General features: G+C 47.8%; 1 protein-coding gene across 7 annotated transcripts; it reads right to left on the minus strand.

Annotated features, from left to right (window-relative positions):
- Nucleotides 1-219: 219 nt before the first annotated feature.
- Nucleotides 220-25,756, minus strand: DCTD (dCMP deaminase). Of its 7 annotated transcripts, none has more exons than XR_015156096.1 (7): nucleotides 25,668-25,756; nucleotides 22,984-23,098; nucleotides 22,492-22,627; nucleotides 19,601-19,823; nucleotides 5,236-5,352; nucleotides 3,793-3,889; nucleotides 220-1,502 (listed from the first exon to the last, which is right to left on the minus strand). XR_015156096.1 is itself a non-coding variant. In XM_086379901.1 (6 exons), the coding sequence occupies exons 2-6, from the start codon at nucleotides 23,089-23,091 to the stop codon at nucleotides 1,424-1,426; spliced, it is 537 nt and encodes a 178-aa protein (XP_086236027.1). In that variant the 5' UTR covers nucleotides 23,092-23,098; nucleotides 25,063-25,118; the 3' UTR covers nucleotides 220-1,423. The 7 variants fall into 7 exon arrangements, 4 of the variants coding, with proteins under 4 accessions (XP_086236027.1, XP_086236030.1, XP_086236028.1 ...); XR_015156095.1 differs by lacking the exon at nucleotides 25,668-25,756 and adding an exon at nucleotides 25,063-25,118; XM_086379901.1 differs by lacking the exons at nucleotides 19,601-19,823; nucleotides 25,668-25,756 and adding an exon at nucleotides 25,063-25,118.
- Between the last annotated feature and the right edge of the window lie 338 nt (nucleotides 25,757-26,094).

Consider the following 26,094-nt stretch of genomic DNA (forward strand, 5'->3'; position numbering starts at 1 on the left):
CTAAACCACCACCACCACCTCCTGTGGGAGTTTTCTCCCAAGAGTTTCCTGGGGTTCAGATAATGCATTATGGTCAGGTTTTTATGTTGTCTGCCAGGTTATGCTAGATGGAAAAAAATAAAATAAAATACATGCAGTGTGCTTCAGAGACAACCCGGAGACGACAGAAACAGAGTCGATCACATCATTATAATATAAAAACGAACATACCTCAGCGTGGCGGATTCTAATACGATTTTAATAATGTTGGCAAGGAGCCAAATTACAAATGCCCCAGAATCTGGAGTGCAGAACCTCAGAGACAAAATAAAAACTCATAAAAAGAGGAGAGTCTTTTTAAACGGTCATAATCTTTAGGATAAAGAAACCATTTTCTCAACGAAGGTACTGAGCGCATTTAATAAGAATTAAATGAGATTAAAGACAAGGTGTGCTGTGACCCATTCCCCAAACGGCGGTGATTAGGAAGGTGAGATTCATGTCGATGATGAAGGCAGGGCGCCAGGCGCACATGGGAGCTCGCGTCACCAACAGACGTAGACGAAACGGAAACCTGCTCCCATTTCACTGATAGGCAAGAAGAGGGCAGCCTTGGAAATGGTCCCTGGTGGCACGTGGGGCGGCAGGTGCATGCCCACCCTTCCACCCATACAACCCACCACCCAGCAGGGTGTGGACCTGGGGCGAGGCAGGGAGACAGGCTGCCTCCTCCGGGAGCAACTCGTTACTCAGAGATGCTAAGGTAAGAGCTCCACATCCCCCACAAACCAAGAGTGAGAAGCTGGAACAACAGGGGTCCCCAGCCCCTAGAGGGACAGGGTGCCACCACCCCGGGGGTGGCAGGACCGCAGAAGTGGAAAAAGAACCCCCCGCCTCAGCGACACTCATCACCCGTCAGGATGAAGGTGCACCCTCTGCAGGATTTCTGGGTGGGTGGGGGCGTCCCCTCAACTCTCCAGAGCAAATGCCTAAATGCTACTGTCCTGTGGGTCTCTCTCTTCTCCCCGAGGCCAGATGTTCAGTGCAGGGTGTCTGCTCATCCCGGAAGGAACACAACCACAATTATGTTTGTTGCCAGCACACGTGGTGTTGAAGAGTGGCTGTGAAACAGTGGATGACACACGGCTGACCCCCTTCTGCAGAGCCACCGGTGAACCAGGAGACTGGAGACCGGAGGAGACCGGAGACCGGAGACCAGAGGGGGCAACGCCTTTACTTTAAACCCTAAATCAAGAGTTTCAACAGATGCAGATTCCATGAGACTGGAGAGGGAGTCGGGAAGACTTGAGGTTTTATACTCTTTAGATGTCGACTTTGGCCATCCCGGCTATTAAAAAGTTATGTGTAACTTCAAGATGAGACACATTAGCAGCTTCTTAGAAGAGGATAATCCCAGTCTTCGGGAGATTTAATGAGATGGCGCTCACTGCAGCTTCTGACTTGGTCTGCTGTTAATTGAATCAAAGTCAATGACAATCTGGCTGCACTTTGGTGTGAATTTCCTAAAGTTAAGAAACAAAACATAGAAAGACATTATCCAGTGAGGAGTTAGAGCCATTTGTTTACTTTGGCTTAACCTACATTTTCTGCAGGGAGGGAAAAAAAAATTCCCTGGGATTCACTTGATATTTTGTCTCTATAGGAGCCAATTAGAGTGCACCATACCGAGAGAAACAGGGACAGGAAAAGACTAAAGACAAAAAAAGAGGCATGGGGTGGCTTGGTTTGTGTGTTCGTCAGCTGGCTGAGTTCATGAATTACTGGGGAATCAGAGGATTTCTAACAACTTAGCTGCACGGCATGACATCCGATGACTAGTTTCCCCACCAGATTTATCTTATTGCTTAGGAAATTTCTGCAGCCAACCTGCAATTGCTCTAAAGCAAAAAAAAAAAAAAGAGTACATTTTCTTTTGCTCTTGTGCATAGCCAAAATCAGCCAGCTCTAATGAAGAGTCATTTTAAAAATCATGTTCTATAAATGCAGAAGTAAAATAAACTCAAGATTTTTTTTTTTTTTACTCATTAATGTATCTTCTCAAAAAGGTAAAAAGAACATACTTGAGGACTAAACATATTCTTTAAAAAATCAGTAAACAGTAAATATCTAATTATTGTTGTTTAGTCACTAAGTCGTATCTGATTCTTTTGCAACCCCATGGACTATAGCCGGCCAGGCTCCTCTGTCCAAGGAATTCTCCAGGCAAGAATACTGAAGAGGGTTGCCATTTACTTCTCCAGGGGATGTTCTCAACCCAGGGATCAAACCTGTGTCTCCCACATTGGCAGGCAGATTCTTTGCTGCTGCTGCTGCTTATTTAGGTGCTTCAGCCATGTCCTACCATGCAACCCCATGGACTATAGCCCGCCAGGTTCCTCTGTCCATGGCATTCTCCAGGCAAGATACTGGAGTGGGCTGCCATGCCCTCCTCCAGGGGATCTTCCCAACCCAGACAGACTCTTTACGACTTGTAAATAATTTGTTTCTCATAAGGCACAATAGTCCAAGAGATTCATTACATAACCTACATCCCTAAAAAATCCAAAAAGTTAGCCATGTTACCAATTATAAGGACCCCAGCTGTGGACCACAGATACTCTAAAGGAACATCTTCAGGAGTTTTCAGTCTAAAAGAAGTTTCTACCAGAAACCAAAGGTGGTTGGACTGACTTGCAAGTAACATGTACCTCCCAATATGTGCATAGCAAAGAAAAGCACACAAATCTCAACAACTTTAAATCCCAACTTAAACTATTCCTGTAAAAAGAAGTCCCAGCGTTCCAACCTAGCAGGTTACTTGCACCTTAAATTTTTTTTATGCCAGAGTTGTTATGTTACATCTGCAAAATTTAGAAAGGTTTAATGTTAATATAATAAAATGTGTGAATTTTAAAATTTGTCACTACCAGAATAATTAGTTCAAGCCCTGGGAAGCCATTAATATTAAAGTGTAATCATTACACCGTCTTCTGATACTTCTGTCACCACCCATTAAAATCAACCCTGAGGATAATCTTTAGAGCCGAAACTCATCATATTTAGAAAGGTGCTTCCTGTATCCAGACAAAACTCTAACCCCCAAAAGATACACATACCCCTATGTTCACAGCAGGACTATTCACAGCAGGCAGCACATGGAAGCAGCCTAAATGTGCATCGACAGGTGAATGAATAGAGAAGATGGGGTAGACATACACAGTGGAGTACTACTCGGCCATAGAAAAGAATGAAATGATGCCACATGGATGTAACCAGAGATGATCAAACTGTGTGCAGCAAGTCAGAAAAGAGAAAGACAAATACCACATGGTATCCCTTCTATGTGCAACCTAAAATATGACACAGGTATCTATGAAAGAGAAACAGATTCACAAACATATAGAACAGTCTTGTGGTTGCCAAGGGCAATGGCACTGGGGGAGAGACGGAGTGGGAGGCTGGGGTTCGCAGATGTAAGCTTTCATGAATGGAATGGATAAACAACAAGGTCCTACTGTGTAGCACAGAGAACCATAGTGAGTATCCTATGATAAACCATAAAGGAATATTAAAAAAAAATGTGTGTGTGTGTGTATATATATATATATATATGTATAACTGAATCACTTTGCTGTACAGCAGAAATTAGCACAGCATTGTAAGTCAACTATGCTTCAATTAAAAAAAAATAAAAGAGGCTCCCAAGTGTGGCAGTCAGGCCTCCCAGGCAGAAATCAAAGAGCAGACAAGGTCAAACGTGCAGTCTTCATCAGGCTTTTCCCAAGGCCTTCTCCCCCAGTGGTTCCCACTCACCTGAAGGAGACCCCGGCCATTTCAAACAGGAGCCTCGCAGCTGTTGTCTCATTGCTGTCGTGGTATTTATCAGACATGAAGATAACTTCTTTTATACCTTAAAAGGCAACGATGGAAGAAATCTCATTATGGGCACGCAGAGACACTGCAACAGGCATGCAGACAGGAGCCCCGGGCGAGTCTGACGAGTCACGCTTCCTGAGTGGACCAGCACACGCCGTCCAGTTACTGACACCTGTGTCTGCTGCTGTCAAATACAGCAGTGGACGGATGATATGTCATCTGCCCTCCAGTCTTTATGGATTTTTTTTTTAATAAATGCAAAGTGAAAACATGTCAAATAGTCAAGCCTTGATCCGATTAACAAATTTTCTTTACTGCAGGCAATCGAATATTCTTTTTTTCACAAGGCAATGACTCCTTAACTCAAGAAGCTAGTCGGGGTGGTACAGAAGGCTGGCACCATCAAAGATGTGGACCAGCGTACTGCCAAGTAAAGACTCTGCAGACCAGTTCAAGCCAGCAGACCAGTCCAAGACAAAGGGCCCATATGGTTTCCTTCCCTGTCTCACTGGGCGGTTCGAGCATGAGGGCCAAGAGTCTGGAGGGCATGTGACATGTCACCCACTCCTCCACCAGCCTTGGAAGCTGCTCTTCCACGCACCCGCCGTCACCTCTGTGCTTGAGGATGGCAAGGAAAACTCGCAGAGGATGGTGCGCCGCCAATGAGGAAGCCCACAATGTTCCTTAATGGAGACTCTCGATCCTGAACCCCCCAGATCCCTTCTGCTCAGAGATCCATGGGCTTGTGATAAACAGCCCCGTTAAAGCACACATCTGGCTAACATGATAAGTCTTTAAATCTCAAGCCGAGAGCTTTATGGAGATAAAGTGTAACTGAATCTGAGATGTGACAGTTTGAAAAAGGTGAAATATTCAGCACACAATGGTGCAGATTTATGGTAACCGTAACGTGAGAAAAACCTGAAGTCGGACCATTTGAGCCTTAACGACGTTTATATGTAGAAAGATGTTTACATCCCAAGTATCTACCATATATTAGAGACAAATTAAAATTTCATATAGAGACTCCCAGCTGACTTTATTTCTGACAAAAGTTCACTTCTCTCCCTCCCCCCTAATCTATGCACAATATGTCAGAAAATGGTAACTTGACAGTAATTATACGCAACGCCTGTGTTGTTTTTTTGGCAGCTTGCAGTTTAAGAAGTTGCAAACTAAATTAAAAACATGCTAAGAATCACAGAGGATGCAATTAGTCTTAGAATACCTGGCACTGTTCAAAAATAAAACACAGGAAATACCTTGCAAAGTTGATAGTGCAATTAATTTAGATCTAAACAATAGCGATTTAAGATCAAACACATCTGCATTGAGCAGGCAGAGATGCAGACGCGACAAATGGGACGGCCCGGGTCCTACCTGCCTGGATGATGAGCTTAGCACATTCATTACACGGGAACAAGGCGACGTACATGGTACAGCCTTTCACGTCTGCTGAGTTTTTGTTCATAATGGCATTCAGCTCGGCGTGGCACACTGCAGATTTGAAGGAGAAAGAAAACCTTAAGACTGCAAGCTCGTGAAGAATTTGCTGATAGTGTTGAGGCATTCCGCTTGCCCCTCTGAAATCACACAGACGATAGGCTCAATTTTTCAAAAATTGATTAGAGATGGAAACTACTGAAAAACAAGTGCTGCCTGGACTGACGGGTTGGCGATGAGCAGCGAAACTGTTGACCGCAGCAGCCCTGGGCCTGTCGGCACCTAGAGCAGCCAGGAGGGGCTGAGGTCGTGTCTTCGCCCACCCCACGCAGAGCAAGAGTTCACGGCTCCACGAGACCCTGGGGATGGAACTGCCGCACCATTTGTGTGTTGATAAGCACACGCGGGGATATTTGCCCGAGCCATTAAAAGGGCAAAGAGCAATTTTAAGAGCAAGAGAATCAGGAAGTGAAGCTAAGCATTTCTGTCCCCAGGGATCTGCTGCACCATACGGTTCTCCGTTCACACACCCCCAAGAAAAAGATCAGCGGATAACCAGCAGTTTGTCACCAGAAAGAAAAACATCCAACCACTTAATGACCATGGAAAGTCGAGTTCTTGCTATACATGTCAGTGACCCCAGTCGGTGATCTAAGGGCATCCCCAGGCTTGACTGAGTCCAGGGTTAAGGAGGCCCCCTCCTCTCCTGTTCTGCACCTGTTGCAGCCCACCCATCTCCTCAGCTACTTGGCGAGCTGTTCCCATCACCTAACCCACAGGGCACTCCTGGGAAGGAGCTAGAATCCTTCCCCACTGGGCTCTACGCCAGAGTCCTAGACCTGCTTTGTCAGGCTGCTGTATTGCTTTCTAATAACATCACTTAAGTTTCTGGCTGCATTATCTAAAATTGTTCCTGTGGTTGTGATTTGCAGACTTGTCTGCCCCGTTGGACTTCCCCAGGGAGGACACACCCACGTCTGTGTCCCACACCTGGACACTGTGATGGTCTGGGGAATGGTCAGGGCTTTGGAATTTTTGGGATTCTCTCTGCAGACACATTGAGGAAACACTGCCTTATAGAATCCTCTCGTATCTGCAGGGGGGCCTAACACATTCCAGGCACACCAGTGCTAGATAAATGTTTATTGAATGAATTCCCATCTGGCCCTGGTCCAAATCATACAAAAGTCCTAATTCTTAATATAGGGCCTTCCAAGATCTCCCCCTCCATTTCCAACTCATCCACCTTCTACCCTGAGCACCTTCCTCCAGGAGCACTGAGGCTGTAAAAGTTGCTGCTTACCAACCGGTTCTACAAGATCAGGTCAGCAGCAACTGCAGTCACTGACCTGCCGTGCACCCTGAAAGGAATTCAGGACACAGCACAGGCACAGGCACTCTGGGCTCTGGGAAAGCAGGCAGAACAGGCCCTTAGACAGTTAGAGACATCTTTCAGGAAAAAATCAGGTACCGATTCCAAGAAAATATTTTGATGATCCCAGATTCATGAATCTTCCCATACTTCAGTTCAGTTCAGTTCAGTCACTCAGTCATGTCCGTCTCTTTGCAACCCCATGGACTGCAGCACAGCCAGGCCTCCCTGTCCATCACCAACTCCTGGAGTTTAACTCAAACTCATGTCCATTGAGTTGGTGATGCCATCCAACCGTCTCATCCTCTGTCATCCCCTTCTCCCCCTACCTTCAATCTTTCCCAGCATCAGGGTCTTTTCCAGTGAGTCAGTTCTTCGTATCAGTGGCCAAAGTATTGGAGCTCCAGCTTCAGCATCAGTCCTTCCAATAAATATTCAGGACTTAGGAAAGCACTAAACTCATTAACTGAGATACCTGTTTCTCGTGACTGGCTTATACTGATGGCACAAACTCCTTAGCCAAATCATGTATACACAGACTTCCCTAGCTATCTCTTCTGAGCTGCTCCTCTGACCGACCTGAGAGGCTGAATCCTGGCTACAGTCCTCAGTAAGACCCTGAATAAGCTCTGAATAAGAGCTCTTATGATCTCTGTTTTTCTCTCAGTCTACAAGGCCTTAAAACAAGAGAGGCCTGAACTCATGGCTCTCATGTATTCAAGCCAGGGCATGCTCGCTTGGTCAATGCACTTTTTTTTTTTTTAATCAATGCACTTTTACTCTGGCTCAGACAAGACACAGACCCCGCTCCACTTCCTCCCCAGGTCTCCAGTTTTCAGGGGACGTGCTAAGTGTCCCTGCAAACCCCGCAGCAGCTCTGCAATGCTGCAGGCAGAAAGCTGACCAAGGGCCTCTCGAGATGTTGAGGGGCCCTCATTTTAGCCTATGAATAACCACGATTTAGCCGCATGTGGAAATGAACATCTCTGGCATTGTTAAGAAATTCTAAAGGAGAAAAAAAAAAGCTGTGTTTCATCAGATCACAGCCAGTCAGAGAACAATCCTCGCTGACTGCAGAGGGAGCGGAGCCTGGCTCCCCGAGGCTCTGTGCTGTAAACCCCGGGATGGGGGGACGCTCAGGGCTCTCAGGGCACTGGCCTGGGAGGGGCCCCGTTAGCCTCATTTCCCTCCTGGGTGACCAAGATGTTCCCTAGCTGGTATTAACACTGCTCAGTGTTAAAAACAATTAGATGTAATTGTTTCTTTTACTTCCCCCTTGAGGGCAGAGCCCAGCCTTTCAGGTTCTCCGTAACTCCCCCAGAGCCCAGTGTTATGCCATGAACATAATGGGTGTTAAATATTTACTGAATGAATAAAGGAGGGAATTCAGATTCCAATTATTGATGGGGACATTGGGGAAAATACAGAAGGTCCTCTTAAATTCAAATAGTAAAAATATGCTTTCCCCTCTAATGACTGTTTTTTGATGGTGCTGGTATTAATATTCAGAACTGCAGTTTCTGAATCTGTTAGGAAACACTAGGATATGGTCTTCTTTTGCCTCTCTTAAAAACAGTCACATTGAAACTACCTTCCTCTAATTCATTGGAGGCAGTTTGGGGCAAAATTTAACATTATGTCTGCACTCATTAATGAAAATTATCACATGAAACAGATTCTCTTGGGTGGCATCCGACATCCCTGTATCAAGGGTAATTTATAGAAGTAATACACAGGACTATAAAACAGACTTCCTGTCTCTTAACTACAAACATCACAGAATGGAGAATACAGAGCTTCTTGTTAGAGAAACAAGAGGTCTCCCAGGCATTTAAGCGGCTGAGTGCTGGGCACACGTGAGTAAAGGAACAAGTCACAATCCACCATCCTGCATGTTCAAAACCAGACAAGACAAAAGCGAAACCCAGGCGTCCCACCCACGCTTCGCTGCCCTTGCTAACCCGTGCACCCCTCCAATTGCAGATGCATCCAACACCTGCCCCAGCCACCGAACTCTAACACCTGCGTCTTAAGCCTGCCTCTGAGGGTTGAGGGGAGAAGCCCCCCATCCCCGCCCCTGGAAGCACCTGACACTCAGGGGCCCCCCTGTGCTGTCAGCCTGGGTCCCCGGGTCTGAAAGTCTCCCTGGCCTGGCTGACCTCTTAGCTCCGCTGCCTCCAGTCTCAGTGGCCCTGACCCTTGCTTCCCCTCCAAAACTGCCCTGGCAAAGTTAAGTAAGTTCCTAAAAACTGTCCTGGGTATAACCTTTATTTGCTGGATCGCCATGTAAAAAGTTTAAGAAATACTAGTTCATGGAAACCTGGTGACCTCTGTAACGTGCCACAGCATGTATACAGTTGAGTTCAGTTGCTCAGTTGTGTCCGACTCTTTGCAGCCCATGGACTGCAGCACGCCAGGCTTCCCTGTCCATCACCAACTCCCAGAGCTTGCTCAAACTCACGTCCATCAAGTCGTTGATGCCATCCAACCAACTCATCCTCTGTCATCCCCTTCTCCCTGCTGCCTTCAATCTTTCCCAGCATCAGGGTCTTTTCAAATGAGTCAGTTCTTCGCATCAGGTGGCCAAAGTGATTGGAGTTTCAGCTTCAGCGTCAGTCCTTCCAAAGAATATTCAGGACTGATTTCCTTTAGGATTGACTGGTTTGATCTCTTTGCAGTCCAAGGGACATGTATATAACCAACTATTTAAAAAAAAGCTAAGCCCTAGGGTTATATACATGTCCCTTGGACTGCAAAGAGATCAAACCAGTCAATCCTAAAGGAAATCAGTCCTGAATATTCTTTGGAATGACTGACGCTGAAGCTGAAACTCCAATCTGCCAATTTCTGTGGTAGAAATACTCCCTGGGGGCCAATTCCAAGCTCCCAAAGTGATTATCATTGCGGAGAGATGCATAGAAGAGGCTGCGCCCACACCCCACCAGGCAGCCTCCTCCTTACCTGAATCCAGTCCCTTTCTGGCTTCAATCTCTGGGTTCCCTGCTCTCCTGGCCCCTGATTCTTGACCCCTCTCCCCCCAGCAGCCCTCTCAGCATCACCAGACCCTATCTCTGTGCGTCTCTGCCCTGCTCTCAGGTTTCTGGGCAATTCCCAAGGTGCAATCCTGCTCTTTGGTTTTCTTCCCACAATGGTCAACTTTGAGAATTCATCCATTCATAGATTCTCATAGAGCAGATCTATTTGTAAAACCCTGAAATCTACATTTCTAACCCCAATTTCCCATATTCTCCGCAGCCTTCTTCTTTGGGGGGTGGGGGTGGGGGGCAGAGTCCACTATGATAAACACTCCGCAGATATCTGATGACACCAAGTTAAAGAGTGCCTTTATCTTTTTGAGTGTTAGCGTTCTTATGATGGAGCTTAGGAAGAGCTTCAGCTGGAACTACAAACAGGCCTAAGCACAAAAACCAAGCAAGGAGGATGGTTCTGTTACTGATCTCAAGAGGAGCCTGGTTTCCACATTCAGTGTAGGAATCAGGACCAAGTATTCCCAAGAGACACAGTATCTAGGAAGTATTCAGAAGACAGTTAAATTGTTACACACAAGAAGACTCATTTTCTGTTTACCCAGAATTACTCACCTATGGCTGAGCAATAAGCAAAAGAAGTCTCCAAATACTACATGTATCTTTGTTAAGCACAAACAGTGACACAGAAACCTTCACTGATTCTCAACACTGTTAAAAAGGAAAAGAATCAAATGCTGAAAATATCAGATTGATGCTTCCAAAAGTTCTTGATTGCTAGAAGGAGAACCTCTGTTTCAGGTAATTATAAGACAATTCATATGCTTTGGTCTTTTTTCTTTTATATTACTGACTGTCAGAATTCAGAACGCATTAACCTTGGCCCACTGAGAAGAGACTGTATAATTAGAAAACTGTATTTTTCAAATTCCCTCTTACTAGGGCTTGATTAATCCTTACTGTCTCATGTAGGCGTTTCTCTGGAAGTTTGACAAATTAACAGGATATATTCCATCCTTCGTTAGATTTAAGAGACTCAACATTTTATAGATTTAACTTTCATCTCATTTGATGTAAGACTAATACAATATCTATTTTAGACAGTAGCATTATTAAGGTTTACTTAAATAGTTTTTTTTTTTTTTTAAAGAAGCCTCAGAATAAAGGCTAAACAACTGCTAATTGCTGCACAAATAATTTAATAATGTGATTCTAGCCCAAACTTATCATCACGTGGCTGCTAGGACGTGAGGGGAGCTACCAGGGCCTGATATAATTTGGGGTCAGGAAAATGAAGTTTCTATTCTGGTTAAACTCTCCAGGTTATTTAAGATTCCTTCTCGTTAGTAGTACAGGATTTTACTTGAAGAAAATGACTTTCGAGGGCCTGAGGGCTATTCTGCTGAGGCTGACCTAGAAAGCGGGACAGGCTGGTGAGCAGGCAGTGTCCGGGTGAGTGAACAGTCCAGACACAGGGCACCTGTTGAACTCAGCCTGGCCCGCACTGCCTTCTACCAGCGCTCCCCAGGCTGCATTGGACAGGCCTCGGCGTCTCTGGGGACACTCCTGGGCCCCTGACTGATGGCCGTGACATTTCTTGCGGCGGTGAGGCCAACCAGGATCAAAGTAGGGACAGTCTGTCTCACTGCTGAGATAGAGGGTCAGGACTCGGAGCCAAGAAGGGTGCGCTCAGGGCTGGAAATAGGTGGGAAGCTTCACCCTGCAATTAATAACTGACACAAAACAGGGTGCCGGAGTTCAAGGTTGATCCGTGTATTAAAAAAAAAAAAACAACTCAGTGTTAATTCTTTCAAGATACTCCACTTCTCTTCTGATGGCAGAGCTTTTTTGGCATTCCTTCTGGAAAGCAGGGTCTGTGTTTTTACTGCTGGAGTCATAGAGGGAAGCGAGGGGTTCACCCGGGTCCGTCTCTTGGAGCAGAAGCACCCGCTGACCCCCTCGGACACCTGATGGGGGGCTTCCACTGAGGGGTTGGCGTGTGTCCGCTCCTCCAACAGATCCATGCAGGGGCCGCTTCCCTGCTTCAGGAGTTAAGACGGAATTTCCACTACCTGTTTCTTAATTATTGAAGGATATCCTGACAGGGCTTCATCCATCACCACCAGCCTCCAAAGGACCCGTCCTTCAAGTCAGTAATTGAACAGCAGGGGAGCCTGCAAGGTGAAGCCCTCCCTTGGACAGGTTTACACTGCTGTATTTAAAACGGAGCGCCAACAAGGACCTACTAGACAGCACAGGGAACTCTGCTCAATGAGATGTGCCAGCCTGGATGGGAGGGGAGTTTAGGGGAGAATGGATACATGTATGCATGGCTGAGGCCCTTTGCAGTCCACCTGAGACCGTCACAACATTGTTAATCGGCTATACTCCAATACAAAAGAAAAAGTAAAAACAAAAACAGAAAGTGAATCCCTCCCCGCCTGACCACCCCCGGCACCCCCACGAAGGTTATAAACTATCCGTTATCCCCCAAATCCACAGCAAACATAGCCACAATTTGGCTCTCAACATCACACCTCATCACTCTTGTGTCTCACCTCCCATCCGTGAAGTTCCCACATCTGCAAAGTAGCGACTGGATTCGTTATCAGAGTTTCAATGGACTGGAGGTTAAGGTGGATAGGGGAAAGGGAGAACCAACTTAGAAACCCGCAGTTATATCGCTTCTTTAAAAGAAAGTGTTGATCGCTCAGTTGTGTCTGACTCTATGATCTCATGAAATATAGGAGCCCCCAGGCTCCTCTATCCACGGAACTCTCCAGGCAAGAATATTGGAGTGGGTTGCCATTCCCTCCTCCAGGGGGATCTTCCCGATCCAGGGATCGAACCCAGGTCTCCTGCACTGCAGGCGGATTCTTTACCGTCTAAGCCCCCTTCTCAGGGACTCTTCCCCCCACCAGAACCTGCGAGTTCTATGACCCTCTACATCCCGTGAAGCTCAGCCTCCTGGTCTATGAAACTGAAAGAAAGGGACCTGCCTCTGAGACCCGCCATGCATGCTATGTGTGCAGCCCCAAAGGTGAACTTGGTAAACGTCGGCTCCTGCTGACCCCTCCCGAGACCAGTCGCTGCCCACCTGAGACCCTGAGGCCCCCAGCTGCTCAGGGGGGTGAGCAGGAGGGGAGACATCTCTTCCCCCTCCGTCCCCTGCCCTGGTCCCCATCCCCTGCCCCCTTCCTCTTGCTGAGGCTGCTGGCGAGCAGCTCAGGCACCCAGGGGAGCCACTTAGCCCCAATGGTAGTGCTTAGGGCTAAAGAGACTTCTGACTGTGGTGTTTCCATTACTGATAACACAGCCCCCGGAACTCTAATTACGCTGCCTCCCTGTGTGCTAAGGGCACACAATCAGGTCAGAGGGAGGAGGAGCTGGAAACGCTGCACTTCACCGCGGGGTGAGCCGTGCCCTTCTCACCGTGCATGTGCGACAAGACTCGTCTGATGCTGAAAGGGGGAGGCGCACCACCATTGGACAGCGTCGTGATGCGAACAGTCAAGCTCCCCCACTCCCCTCCAGGTTAACAGCTTTTAAGAGTGAACTGGGACTGACCAATGGGCACTGGACCGGGAGTCAGGACGTGGGTTCTACCTGACCCCAGCTCTATCAGGCATGCCTCCTCGGGCAACATGCTGATCCCGACTCGGCCGGAGGAAAGGGGGCTGAACTGATAATTCGAGATTCCTGGGTGAGACCCAAGCTCCTGTCCCTGCCCCACACTTCCCGGGCAGCTCTCAGCCCCTCCCGACACAACCACGCCTCTTCCTCCTCCCCAGTGCCCATGCCACTCCTGCGCCTCCTCCCTCCCCTTTCCGCCGCGACCTCCCCCATCCTTCACCGAAATAGGAAATTGATCACATTGCTGTTGTTCAGTCGCTCAGTCGCGTCCGACTCTTTGTGACCCCATGGACTGCAGCACGCCAGACTTCCCTGTCCTTCACTATCTCCTGGAGCTTGCTCAAACTCATGGTCACTGAATCAGTGATGCCATCCAACCATCTCATCCTCTTCCTTCCCCTTCTCCTCCCGCCTTCAGTCTTTCCCAGAATTGGGGTCTTTTCCAGTAACTCAGCTCTTCACATCAAAGGTGGCCAAAGGATTGGAGCTTCAGCTTCAACATCAGTCCTTCCAGTGAATATTCAGGATTGATTTCCTTTAGGATGGGCTGGTTTGATCTCCTTGCAGTCCAAGGGACTCTCAAGAGTCTTCTCCAACACCACAATTCAAAAGCATCAATTCTTCAGCACTCAGCCCTCTTTATAGTCCAACTCTCACATCCATACATGGCTGCTGGAAAAACAATATAGCCTGGACTATATGGACCTTTGTTGGCAGAGTGATGTCTCTAACACTGTCTAGGTTAGTCATAGGTTTTCTTCCAAAGAGCAAGCATCTTTTAATTTCATGGCTGCAGTGATTTTGGAGCCCAAGAAAATCACGTCCCCACCTGTAACTCCAGGAACCGAAGGTCGGCTGCCATGGGCTCTGTCCCCACACAATGTCCTCCCCCATCACTAAGCGATGAGCTTGGGGACCAGCCCTCTCACATCCCTCATCAATCTCTCTCTCTCTCTCCTGGAGTATTCCCATCTGCAAGCAACTATGTGCTGCAAAAACAGACACCAGACCCTCCCCTTGGTCAGACAACATAAACCTCTCCCTTGCCGCACCCCAGTCCTGCAGCTGGCCGTCAATCTGCTCTCTTCCCAGACACCTCAAAACCGGATCTCCATCCGCTCTGCCCACTGCCTCACCTGCTGTGCGCCCTCCACCTGCCTCCAGTGTACCTTCAACCCTCCCTGCTGCCTGGAGCTGCTCTCTGCAATGGGGACATGACCCCGTGGTGCTGAACCACACGGGCATTTTCCCACCTCCCTGGACCTCTCGGCAGCCTTTGGTGTGGCCGCCCCTTGCTACTTCTGGAAACACTGTTCCGCGTGCTCCCTAACGTCATAGTCCTTCCCTGCAGCCCCTTCTGCTTCCATCAGCCTCTGCACCCATGGTGCTCAGGGACGCGGCCAGGGCCCAGCCTCTGCGTGCTCTCCCTGAGTCACCTCACCCATCCCCATGAAGTCATCCCAGGCCAACAGGCCACGCAGACATCACCCTCTGCTCTCATACCCAGCCTACAGACCTCACACCCTCCATGGGAGCTCCCACAGATGCCTCCAACCTCACGGCTCCAGATTTCCCTGGCTCTGACCCCAGACCTAGGTCATGGGACCAAAGCTCTTCCCATCCGCCAGGACCCGCCCATCCTTACCTGATGGGGCCTAATGAATCCTTCAGATCTCCAGGTAATGCTCACTTCCTCAAAAAGAACATTCAGCAACATCTGTTTATGCCAGTCCCAGCCACCTGCTCTACTACTAGTCTGCAAGCTCCTTGAACACAGAGGCCATGGTCATTATTTACTGCTGTTGAGTGCCTAGCATAGAATATGTATCATAGATCTCCCGTAAGTTTGCTGAGTAAATGAACAGCTACAGGTGAACATACCCGGGAAGACATCATGTATTATAAAATACAGTTACAATTTTTAAAAAAGGAAGCAAGAAGCCTCAAGAACTCAGCAACAGACCACTCAAAGTGATACAAGAATACAGGGCTCATTAGTATTTACTTCACCTTCTAAAAAGTTATAATTCACTTGCAGAAGCAAAAAGGACATGGAGGAATTCTGCTTCTCTTTCCCACCTAAACTCAAAATTAATGGCATTTTGAACAAAGTCTTTTAATTGCAGAATTTAAAAATTCATGCTCGGTTATCTTATTCAATATTTTAAAGTTACTATGGCATCTATCATTTGAAAGAAGCACAGAGATGAAATTTACACCTCCACTAACTGGCCAGGACCTGTGCATCAGATGGTTAGAGCAGGGAGAAGACGGGCACGTTCTAATCCCCAAATTCTCCATTTATCATAGGATTTCCTGAAGCCGGGCCAGCATCCGTGTTTCAATAACCATCACCAGATGGACTGACTCACAGAGGACTCGCCAGTCCTTTCTTTCTGTTTGGTCTTAGAATCACCAAGCATGATTCTTGGTCTTGACTAAGCATGTCTCCTCTCTTCATATATTTCCTTGTACTTACAGATGGGCTGGAGGAGGAAATGGCAACCCACTCCAGTGTTCGGGCCTTGAGAATTCCATGGACAGAGGAGCCTGGCGGGCTACTGTCCATGGGGTCACAAAAAGCTGGACACGACTGAGCGACTCAAGCATGCACGCCCACGTGGGGTCTTCTTCACTGCTGTCCGCCAACCTTTTTCTCATCTGTTTGTGGATGAAACACTCTTCAACTGTCCCCTCCTGCCTGGTTCATACATCTCAGAACTGAAGCAGATTTGAATCGCTGGAAGGAGGGGAAGGTATAAAGCCTGTTCTCTATTAATTTGTCCACAAGCACAGATGCATATTCCTTCTGTGTTGCTGCCATTAGCAGCCGTTTGCTGTAGCTCTCACCCCAGATGCTTCCAGAATGCCTTAAAAAAAAAACCCTAAGCAGAGAAACTATACCCTGATTGAATACAATCAAAGCTATATTGTTTAATTTTTCTGGAGAAGTCTAGAACTGGTGGAGTCCTCAGTAATCACTTATTTCATAGAGATATTGGGATGTGAAAGTCAAGTTGTGTATCTGACAGCCCCACAATCCCTGGGGTTTACACACACCACACCCGGAGCCCAGGCTCTGGACAGTCAGTCTAGGAGGATTCTCTCGTGTGAACCTGATAACTGTCATCTTAAGCACTGCGCAGCTTTTCTTAGCCAGTATGCATATTCAAGGTTTGCACAGTCCTATCCAAATATAAAACCATAGTCCCTTAAGAAGCAGAAGCCAAAAAACAATACAAATATTTGCAAAAATCTCTAGGAACCAAACTTTGGTGTGTATTTCTGGGAGAAGATATGTATCAGTGACAGCATTAACACAGCTTATGAAAGATGGACTCTTGATGGAAAAAAACTCAAAACAAAACCTTAACAATTCAGGCCAGTTTCAGAACAGATCAAACGAGATCAGCATAACTGACACAGAATAGATGGATAAAGACCCCAAGGGTCATCAGAGTCAGCGGCTCTCTGTCAGCACACTGCCTGGTACACAGAGTTTCTAAGCAAAAGCTTATCATTGTAGAGAATTAAAGAAGTTATATTTATCATTCAGATAATTAATGGGCTGACACGCTTGATACAACCTAAACGAGGCTGAATGTGGCCCTGAAGTTTTACAGAGGCCATTAATCTCTCAGCAAACCTTTTATTTAGAGACAGTACAAACTTTAGCCTGCTTCCTGGTCATCAATTTGGAAATCACTAACCTTGAGTTGTTTTAAGTTTTATTATAAACTTCCATGAAGTAAACAGACTCTTTATAAGCAAAGGCCAATAAGTGTATTTTCATGGGTAGGTTTGATCCCATAGATGAGCATTTGAGCTGTTCCTACATTGCCTCCACAGAGCCAGGTATTCGTATGCATTGTTACTACACATCCTTTCTAGATACTCATGGTGAAATAGTAATCTCCTGCTCTTTGAAAATAATTAGCCCTGAATCTATAGATTAAAATGTATAGGTAATGAGACTTTCCTGGCAGTCCTGTGGTTTAGACTTAGCCTTTCACTGCAGGGAGCGCAGGTTCAACCCCTAGTTGAGAAGCTAAGATCTCACAAAAAACATAAAAACACAAGCACTATTGTAACAAATTGTATGCAACAAATTCAATAAAGACTTTAAAAATGGTCCACATCAAAAAACTTTTAAAACAGATAAAAGTCAAATAAATGAATAAAATCATGATTTGTTCTTTCCTAAGGACTGTTTATAAATGTTTATAAACATTTATACCTGAAAATGAAATACACTTATGTTAAGCTGGTTGAATGTCAGGGGGAGCCTCATACATAAGCCGTTGTGTTTGCCTGTTTGTCTAAGACAGTACATGGTTGAAACCAAAGTTTGCCTCTCTTTTCATAAAAACGATCCCCTTTATTTCTTTACTGTAAACTTGCTCCAAGGTTTTCCATTGATTACACTAGTTATTTTGTATAAAGTCCCTAATTAGACCCACTGTCAGGATACGAGTGCAGGATGGCCAGGGCAGGGGAAGGGGGGTTGGGGGCTGCCACCAGTGAAATTAGAATTCTGCAGGAAAAGAAACAGCAAGTCATCAAATCCATGGATCTGCCTAACAGAACCAGAGGGCATTCAGTTTCAACCAGCTGAGGGAACAAATTTGATCTTAATTACTAAGAAGCTCCTACAAGTTGTGAGGAAGCCACAGCTTAAGGAGGATCAGCCTCCTAAGTTCTTGATAAATTAGTTTCTCAAGACTAACCTTTTGGATGCCAAAGAAATATATCACATGCGTGGCAGTCAGGAAAATGTCAGTGTTCAAGGGGGTAAGGTAAACGGCTAAGGAAATCACGAAAATGACATCTATGCATGCTTAACAATATGCTAAATCTGAAAAATAAAGATTACATTTAAATATAAAATTGAAAGAACTGCCACATACTGGCAAAACTGTTTCAAGCTGCCATGTTCAACTCTTGCCTTAATTAATTCCAGCACTTTCCTTCCCAGCATTATACCCTTTTTAGAGTTTTTCTGCAGAAATACGAACTGACTCTGGAAAAAGCCCCACATCGCCATGTTTAGCTGATGCATCAGAGAACAGGGCTACCCACCCCCTTGGGACATCAAGACTATGGTCCCTTCCATGATGAAAAGGGCAAAGCAACAGGCAAAGCAATCCTGGCTTCGTGATTGACCGGGATGGGAAGAGGAGGCCAAGCAAAGGCATGTGCTTCCCCACGAATCCCTTCTCCCGTGGGAACCAGCATGGCAGGAAAACCCAGGCAAGCTTGATGTGCATGGGGAGCTCCTTTACAAACATGAACTTTAACAACAGCTCCTGAGAAAGAAAGAAGCTGATTTCACGCCAACACTCGGTCTGTAAACCATGTCATCAAAATCGCTTATGAAAACCCACAGAAAGAGCGATCTCTGCATTACCACAAGTATTTCACCTCCATTTTATAAAATTGGTATTTTGATTAAATGTGCTTCACTCTGATAAATTCCACAAAGAGAAACGAATGGAAAATGTCAGCTGAATTCTTCATCCTGGGGTTAGCAACCACCCCCTCATGAAAATCAAAGCCTTCCAAAGGTTTTTACCTGGTAAATTAGATAAATCTGCTCCTTCCTGGGTTTTTTTTTGTTGTTGTTTTTTTTTCCATTGTCATTCATGTGAAAAGTTGTCACTATAATAATGCTGATTTCTTCCTGACACAGTTAACTGACATCATACTATCTTTTGGATTTTTCGGGAAAGAGATGAGATAAAATGCAGTTTCCTTGGCAGGGGGAATTTTCATTTTCCATATTAATACTACATTATCGTCAAATCATTTCCTGAAGTTTTGATCCTAAGCCTGGAAGAACAGAAACACCCTTTAAAAATGCCTCTCCAGAGACCTGGCCCAGAAGCCCAGTCTTCCTATTCTGACACATGTATTCTGTGCTTACCTCCTGTCCACAAAGTGTCAATCAAGACTGCTGCTGCTGCTAAGTCACTTCAGTCGTGTCTGACTCTGTGCGACCCCATAGACGGCAGCCCACCAGGCTCCCCCATCCCTGGGACTCTCCAGGCAAGAACACTGGAGTGGGTTGCCATTTCCTTCTCCAATGCGTGAAAGTGAAAAGTGAAAGTGAAGTCGCTCAGTCGTGTCCGACCCTCAGCGACCCCATGGACTGCAGCCTTCCAGGCTCCTCCATCCATGGGGTTTTCCAGGCAAGAGTACTGGAGTGGGGTGCCACTGCCTTCTCCGAAATCAAGACTAGTGACTTCCAAATTTACAGCATTAATAAGGAGAATGACTAAGTTGTATAATTTACTGGTAAACTTAAACTCACACAATTCCCAAGCTCCCCTTTGCAGCAATGTGAAGGCAGGCCAGGTGTATATGGCTTCCTACCCCGTCCTAGGCACAGGCCACCAACCACCTGAGCATTCCACCTCTGGCAGGTCGTTTCATGGAAATCTCTGTTTGTTCAAGTGCATAGAGAGAAGACGAAAATGGGAGGTCCGCTGTGCCTCGATCCACCCATTTCGGCAAAGCTGAACTCCGGTGCCTCCCTGCAGGGAACACAGAGCACCAGCCCCAGCGTTAGATGATGTCACCCTCCTGTGTGGCGTTGTATTCGTTACCTGACGTTTCTGGGCCTGCAGATTCCTAACCATGAATGATGTGGGCAGCTAAGATCCTGTGGGCATGAACTCCAGCCACCAGTGAGGTTCTTCCACGGGTACAGGACCACAGACTGGCAAACAGGCATCCAGCACTTACCTATACTTTTCCCAAACGTGTGCAAATGCTGTGCAGTAACGTTCAGATTACTGCAAAGTATTACTGATAAACAACTCTTTGTCATCATGGATTTTCTGACTCAAAAGATACTACGAAAAAGCATGACCTCACTTATATATGGAATCGAAAAAATAAAAACAAGGTCACAGGTACACAGATGGATGGTTGCCAGAGGTGGGAGGTGGGGCAGAGAAACAGGCAAAGGGGGGTCAAAGGTACAAACCTTCAGTTATAAAATAAGTCCTGAGGCTGTGGTGTACAGCATGGTGCCTGCAGTTAACACTACTGTACTGCACACTTGAAAGTTGCTAAGAGATCTTATAAGTCCTCATCATAAGAAAAAACAATTTTCTGTAAACATTATCAAATATCGGTATGTATGAATCATCATGTCATATGCTTGCCACTAATGTAAGTGTGTATGTCAATTACACCTCAACTTTTTAAAAAAGATACTAATAGTTTAACTAGCATTATATAGGGGTCTTGGAAGTTTTTTGGTTTTTTTTTTTTTGACATTTAAAAGAGGGTCCCATATAATCAGTTGTTGTCCTTCAGTTGCTGAGTTGTGTCTGACTCTTTGTGACCCCGTGGACTGCAGCATGCCAGGCTCCTCTGTCCTTCACTACATAATCAGAAGAACTAGGAAATCAGTGGTCTAGAATCTAGATCATCTCTACAGCTCCTTTATAGGGATGGACACATCGTCTATCCTTCCTGAAATAGCAGTCTGTCCACCAGGTCAAGCCCACACAATTCCAGACACGGTCACTTACTTTGTCATTAATTTTTTTAAGTCATAAAATGGAAAAAAAGAATCTGTATTTTAGGAAGTAACTGAGCTTATTATGAGTAAGCTGAGATCATGAGTAACTGAGCTCAGTAACCCATGAGGACCCCTCTACACCCATGCGACCACTGGCATCTCTTTGTGTAACCAGCCTTAGCACCAGAGACACCTCCCAAGAATCCCTCTATTGGGAATTCAGCACTGTCCCGACTCAGTGAATAAGGGCTGGGGTACTCATACCCTTCAGCGCGGACTCTGAATTCACTGACTCATTTCTGTGATCTTTATATGGGACCTTGGACTGTCCCATGAGAAATCACCTTTGCATGTGCCTACAAACAATGAAACCATTTCCCTTCTTTCTTATTGAAAGCACACAGAATCACAAGCAAGAAGACCAAAAGTTTCTAAAACACATAGACCCATCTTTCCCGCACTTCACTCCTCTCAGCTGAGGCAGAGAAGGCAGTTTTACCCTCTTTTCCCTGGGACCCTGCCCTTTCTACTCCTCCAGGGGGGACTATGAAACCCCCTGCAGCACCAAACTGTGTCTGATTCCCTGAGAACCCATAGTGCTCCGTAGTTCTCCCCAGTCTCATTCCTCAATTCCTTCTCCACCTCCAGGCACGTCTTTCTTCTTGCCCTGAAGCAGCTTAGACGGAAGTTATGGGGCGTATTTAACATGATTAAGGTCCAGGAACATAGTAAAAAATACGTAAATTCGGCTAAACGGAGACTTGGAGCTCTTCATGAGGGAAAACTTTAGAGGAAAACCTCACAGGCAAGAGTCAACTTTAACAGAAAGGGCTCACATCACACCTGAACTCACTGCCTGCCTGCACTCGTTTCCCGCAAGCACATCTTTCCCATTCGGGTGGCCCCCATCTATGTGACTCCCAGCAGAGGCGGTCTGTTCATAAACACAGGTCCACGCCTTAAAAGAAATTCAGCAGCATATGAAGCCCAAGGCACCTCTTCCCAGCATTAGCTGCATATTCTCCAGGGAATTCAAGGAAGAAAAGGATGCTTGCTGGGCCCTCCCAGCTTATCTCTCTGAAGGGAGTCTCCCTGGGGCTCAGATGGGCCACAAGCATCCTTCCCTAATTTAATGATAAAAACCAGAAACGGCCAGGCCCAGGGTCGGCTCCACGCATCTGGCTTGTAGTCTGACCCCCATCCACCCTGGCAGTGCAGCGCCCCAGAGAACAGGAGGAGGTGACTGCGTCATCCCTTGCCCAACGCCCAGCTCACAGCTTGTGTCCTGCCTCCCAGAGGTGAACCTGAGCCAGAGGTCCTCAGTTTGGAAATACATGCTGCTCCTCATCAGAGCAAAGCCCAGGCTGGTACTCAGTTAACTGGCTCCGTTCATGAGTCGCCAAGACACAAAAGGCAGGGGCCACCATGCCCACTTCACAGTCGCCACCCCCAGGGCTGCGGCACTCTGCAGAGACGCCCGCCACCTGCAACGCTGCCCAGCCTAGCCACCGCCACGCCTCCACTCCTTGGCTCCCTTTGGAATTTAAGGGAAGGGGGTGGGAAGCTGGGCTAGTTCAATAGGATTTGTTTTCTTAACTGGAAAGGTAAGCCCTGGTAAGCCCTCACCAAGGCCATGCCACGAGCAGGACAGAACACACAACGTGCCCTACCGTAAGGGTACTTGGTATCCAGGATGTTCTCTGCTGTCCTCCTCCAAGGCAAGAGGTCATCACTGCACCCATTTGGCATCCCGTTGTATCCGATGCCCACAATTTTGTTTTCTGCATTCACGATGCAGGCACCGACCTGCAGGGAAACACGCCCAAAGGCTTGATGACTTCGAGGGGCCGGTCTGCCACTGCAGAGGCAGCAAATGAGACCAGAGGCCTGCAGAGCTCCAGAATGGGCAGGCAGCCTCTGGAGGGGCCGAGAGCTCTGTCTCCTTGGGGTACGAGAGACAGTAAACAGGGGTGTGTGACAATTTACTCTCTCACAGGAGAATGTGAGCAGGCAGGAATGCTGTGCAAAAGACAGTAGATTGACTCTGCTTTTCTAAGTTGTCAGGGGTCCACAGAGCCTCTTCCTTTTGTAATTTGCTCACTCGTGGGCATCTCCATGTCTGTCTGCCAGTGTCCAAACATTCTCCTGCAGAAATTGCTTACCTGGGAATTTGGATCTTTGCTCCTCTGTGCTGATAAGAAGGCCACCGCCATGAAATACTCAGGCCATTCGAGATAGTCATCACGTTTTCTGCAGGGAACTTCGCTCATGCTGGGTCTAGAAGGCAAACACACAACAAAACAGCAGTCGACAAACACATTTTGGTCAATCTGCTTTCCAATTCGACCCAAGCACACGTCAGCTTTGGCTCTCCAAACTTAAAACAATTTCTATTGACATTTATCAATCAGACATCACAGCACATTAACCCTGGACATTCTGTGGTCTTAAGAAAAAAAAAATTAAGTTAACTATTTCAAAAGTTTGCCTGTGCAGCTGCACCTTCCCAAATATTATATCTATTTACTACTTTCTCATAGGATTTTTTTTTTTGGAAGTTACTGCACATGCCTGAACTACAAATCATTCTCATCTTTTACCTCTCTCCCTTATCAAATGATGTCAGCACAAGAGGGCAGGGGAAAAGAGAACATTTTTTGACCATCTAATCTACCCTGCCTGCACACTAAGTCACTCCAGTTGTGTCCAACTCTTAGTGACTATGGACTATAACCCGCCAGGCTCCTCTGTCCATGGGGATTCTCTAGGCAAGAACATTGGAGTGGGTTATCATTTCCTTCTCCAGGGGATCTTCCCAACTCAGGGATCGAACCCATGTCTCTTATCTCTCCTGCATTGGCAGGCACAATTTCTTACCAATAGGGCCACCCAGGAAGCCCAATCTACCCTAATCTATTTCAGATACTCTTAAAGGTTGTACACATCAACTCAATGAAGGCTTCTTCTGAGTTAAGGTAACTCACACCCCTCTAACAGAGACTCAAAGAGCTTATGTAACTTGCCCTAAATCAGGTGGGATTACTATCCACGCCAGAAGGATTCCACATGGCTCCGTCCTAGTTGTGATATTCCTGTGTCCCTCTCCTTTCCCTTCCCTTAGTTTCCCCAGATGGGACAGAAATCATCCACCCAGAGTAGTGACTCAAACGAAGAGAAACTATTTAGACTCTTGCTATGATTATGGCAAGATTTCAGTAACACTGGGCTACACTCAGGGGAAGGAACTGTCTCTACAACGGGGACAGAGCCCCTAAAGTGGGCTAAAACTGCCAGTAAGGGGGAGGGGCCCTTTCAAGGGAGAAGAAAACAAGAGCAAAGAAGCAGAGCAACACAGGAACCGACTTCAGTGAATCTGGAGAAAGCCTAGGCATCTGGGCTTAAGAAAGGTGAGCATTTCCGGCAGCTCGGCTTCGGGATCCAGCTGTGATGCTACAGCTAGGACCAGAGCCAGAGGGTGCCTACGACTGGGTACCATCCACTGGGAACCATCCGATTTGTTGTGTAGTCGCCAGTCGCCCAGTCGCTCAGTCACCTCCGACTCTTTGCAACCTCGTGGGCTCCTGGGCTCCAGGCTCCTCTGTCCATGGGATTTCCCAGGCAAGAATACTGGAGTGGCTTGCCATTTCCTTCTCCAGGGGATCTTCCCCACCTAGGGATCGAACCTGTGTCTCCTGCATTGGCAGGCGGACTCTTTACCACTGAGCCACCGGGGACGTCCCCGAACTGGTTCATTCAAAATTTAAGGGTTAGCACCCAAACTCGCTGCGGGGGCCCCGGGATGAGTGCCTGCCAAACAAGAAGACGAAGACGGGAAGGAGAGGGTAACTTAATACCCCGATTTGGTCTACCGTTCGCCGCCGGTGCAGAAGCACAAGAGGACCACAGGTCCGGGGAGATGCCGCTGGTCAACCGGCAGAGTCACAACCCGCCCTCCTCCCGCCCCAATCCCAGGCAGGAGCCCGCCGCCCCGCTGCACACGTGGCCGCTGGAAGTGACTTCCAGACTTCCCCGGCGCGCGCCCTCGGCTCCCACGGCAGGGAGAAGGCGTCTCGGAGGCCGCGGGGCCCGCCGCGAAAAGCACCGAGCGCCGCCGACCCCGCACGCGCTCCCCCGGCAGCAAGTGTAACCGGGAGGGGGCGTCCCCGGGGCTCCGCGCGCCCCGGCCGCGCCACGTGGCCCGCACCGCTGCCCCCGCGCCCCCTCCGGCCACGGCCGGCGACCTGCAGGCCAGCGCCCTTCCCAGCCGTCCTGCCGCCGCCGCCGCCGCCGCCCCGCCGCGCGCCCGGGGAGGAAGTCGGCCGAGGGGGCGGGCCCGCCGCGCGGCCGGAAGGCGGCAGAGGCCCGGGCCGGCGCGCGGCCGGGGAGGGGTCCCGGGTGGGGTGGCGGGCGCCTCCGCGTCCCGGCATGTTGGGAGCCCGGCCAGCCCACCCGAAGGTCCGGCCGCGGCCTCTGGGCCCGGCGCGGGAACGACCCCTGCCGGGGACCCTGTCCCCACTTTGTTGTGGGGGGTGTGGTTTGGGGTTCGCCGTGACTTTGATCGGGTGGCTGCGACCTGCGCGGTCGCCCCACCGCCCTGGGTTCTCCCGAGGGACCGCCGGCAGCCGCTCCCCGGCCGCGGGCTCCGACTTCAAGACAACCGCTGCTTTTTTCCGGAACTCTGGATCTGAGGGTAGTTTTTGTTGTTGATGGTGCAGGTTTGGGGTGTTTCCCCACCACCACCACCGCTTGGATCTACCGTCAGCTACTTAAAGCTCTCGCTATAAAGCAATGTGATAGATAGAAACTATGAGCGTAAGAGACCCGAAAGAGTCTATAGCAATCAAACCGAGAGGGGCAGGAAGGAAGAACTGGTTTTGGCCTCTGGAGTGGGCCTCCCGTGTCGCCGTAGCAGCTTCGGTTTCTGGGAGGAAGGGTTCGTCGGAGGCAGCGCACAGAAGCTCTGCTTCGAGGCACAAATGCCTCGAAGCTGTATTTGCATAGGCGCTTTGCTTGGCCAGCTTCCAGTTCCTACTCAAATTCTGTGGAAGGGCCTGACACGTGTGCTGAACTAGCCTGCTACCCCTTCCCGGCCCCCAGGCCTGTGCACACCCCCTCCTGGTATTCCCCATGAAAGGTTTGCTGGCTATAAAATTGTGCATAATCTGTTACAATTGTTTAAAAGATCAGCAACACGCAGTACAGGTCAATAGGAAAGCCCTTGGGTGACATTTCTGAAGTCCTATGCTCCAAGGAAGTAAATCTGATTTTAACTT

Source organism: Bos grunniens, chromosome 27 (assembly GCF_055505025.1).
Source record: "Bos grunniens cultivar Pamir isolate PY7600 chromosome 27, Bosgru_T2T1.0, whole genome shotgun sequence".
Lineage (NCBI taxonomy): Eukaryota > Metazoa > Chordata > Mammalia > Artiodactyla > Bovidae > Bos > Bos grunniens.

What these genes read in the sequence shown, in the direction of transcription:
- DCTD (XM_086379901.1), bottom strand. Translation starts at nt 23,091, where the DNA reads ATGAGCGAAGTTCCCTGCAGAAAACGTGATGACTATCTCGAATGGCCT. An exon ending in GGATACCAAGTACCCTTACG is followed by an intron (nt 5,353 to 22,491) that starts GTAGGGCACGTT and finishes TCAAATCTGCAG; the next exon opens with TGTGCCACGCCGAGCTGAAT. An exon ending in TAAGCTCATCATCCAGGCAG is followed by an intron (nt 3,890 to 5,235) that starts GTAGGACCCGGG and finishes TTGCCTTTTAAG; the next exon opens with GTATAAAAGAAGTTATCTTC.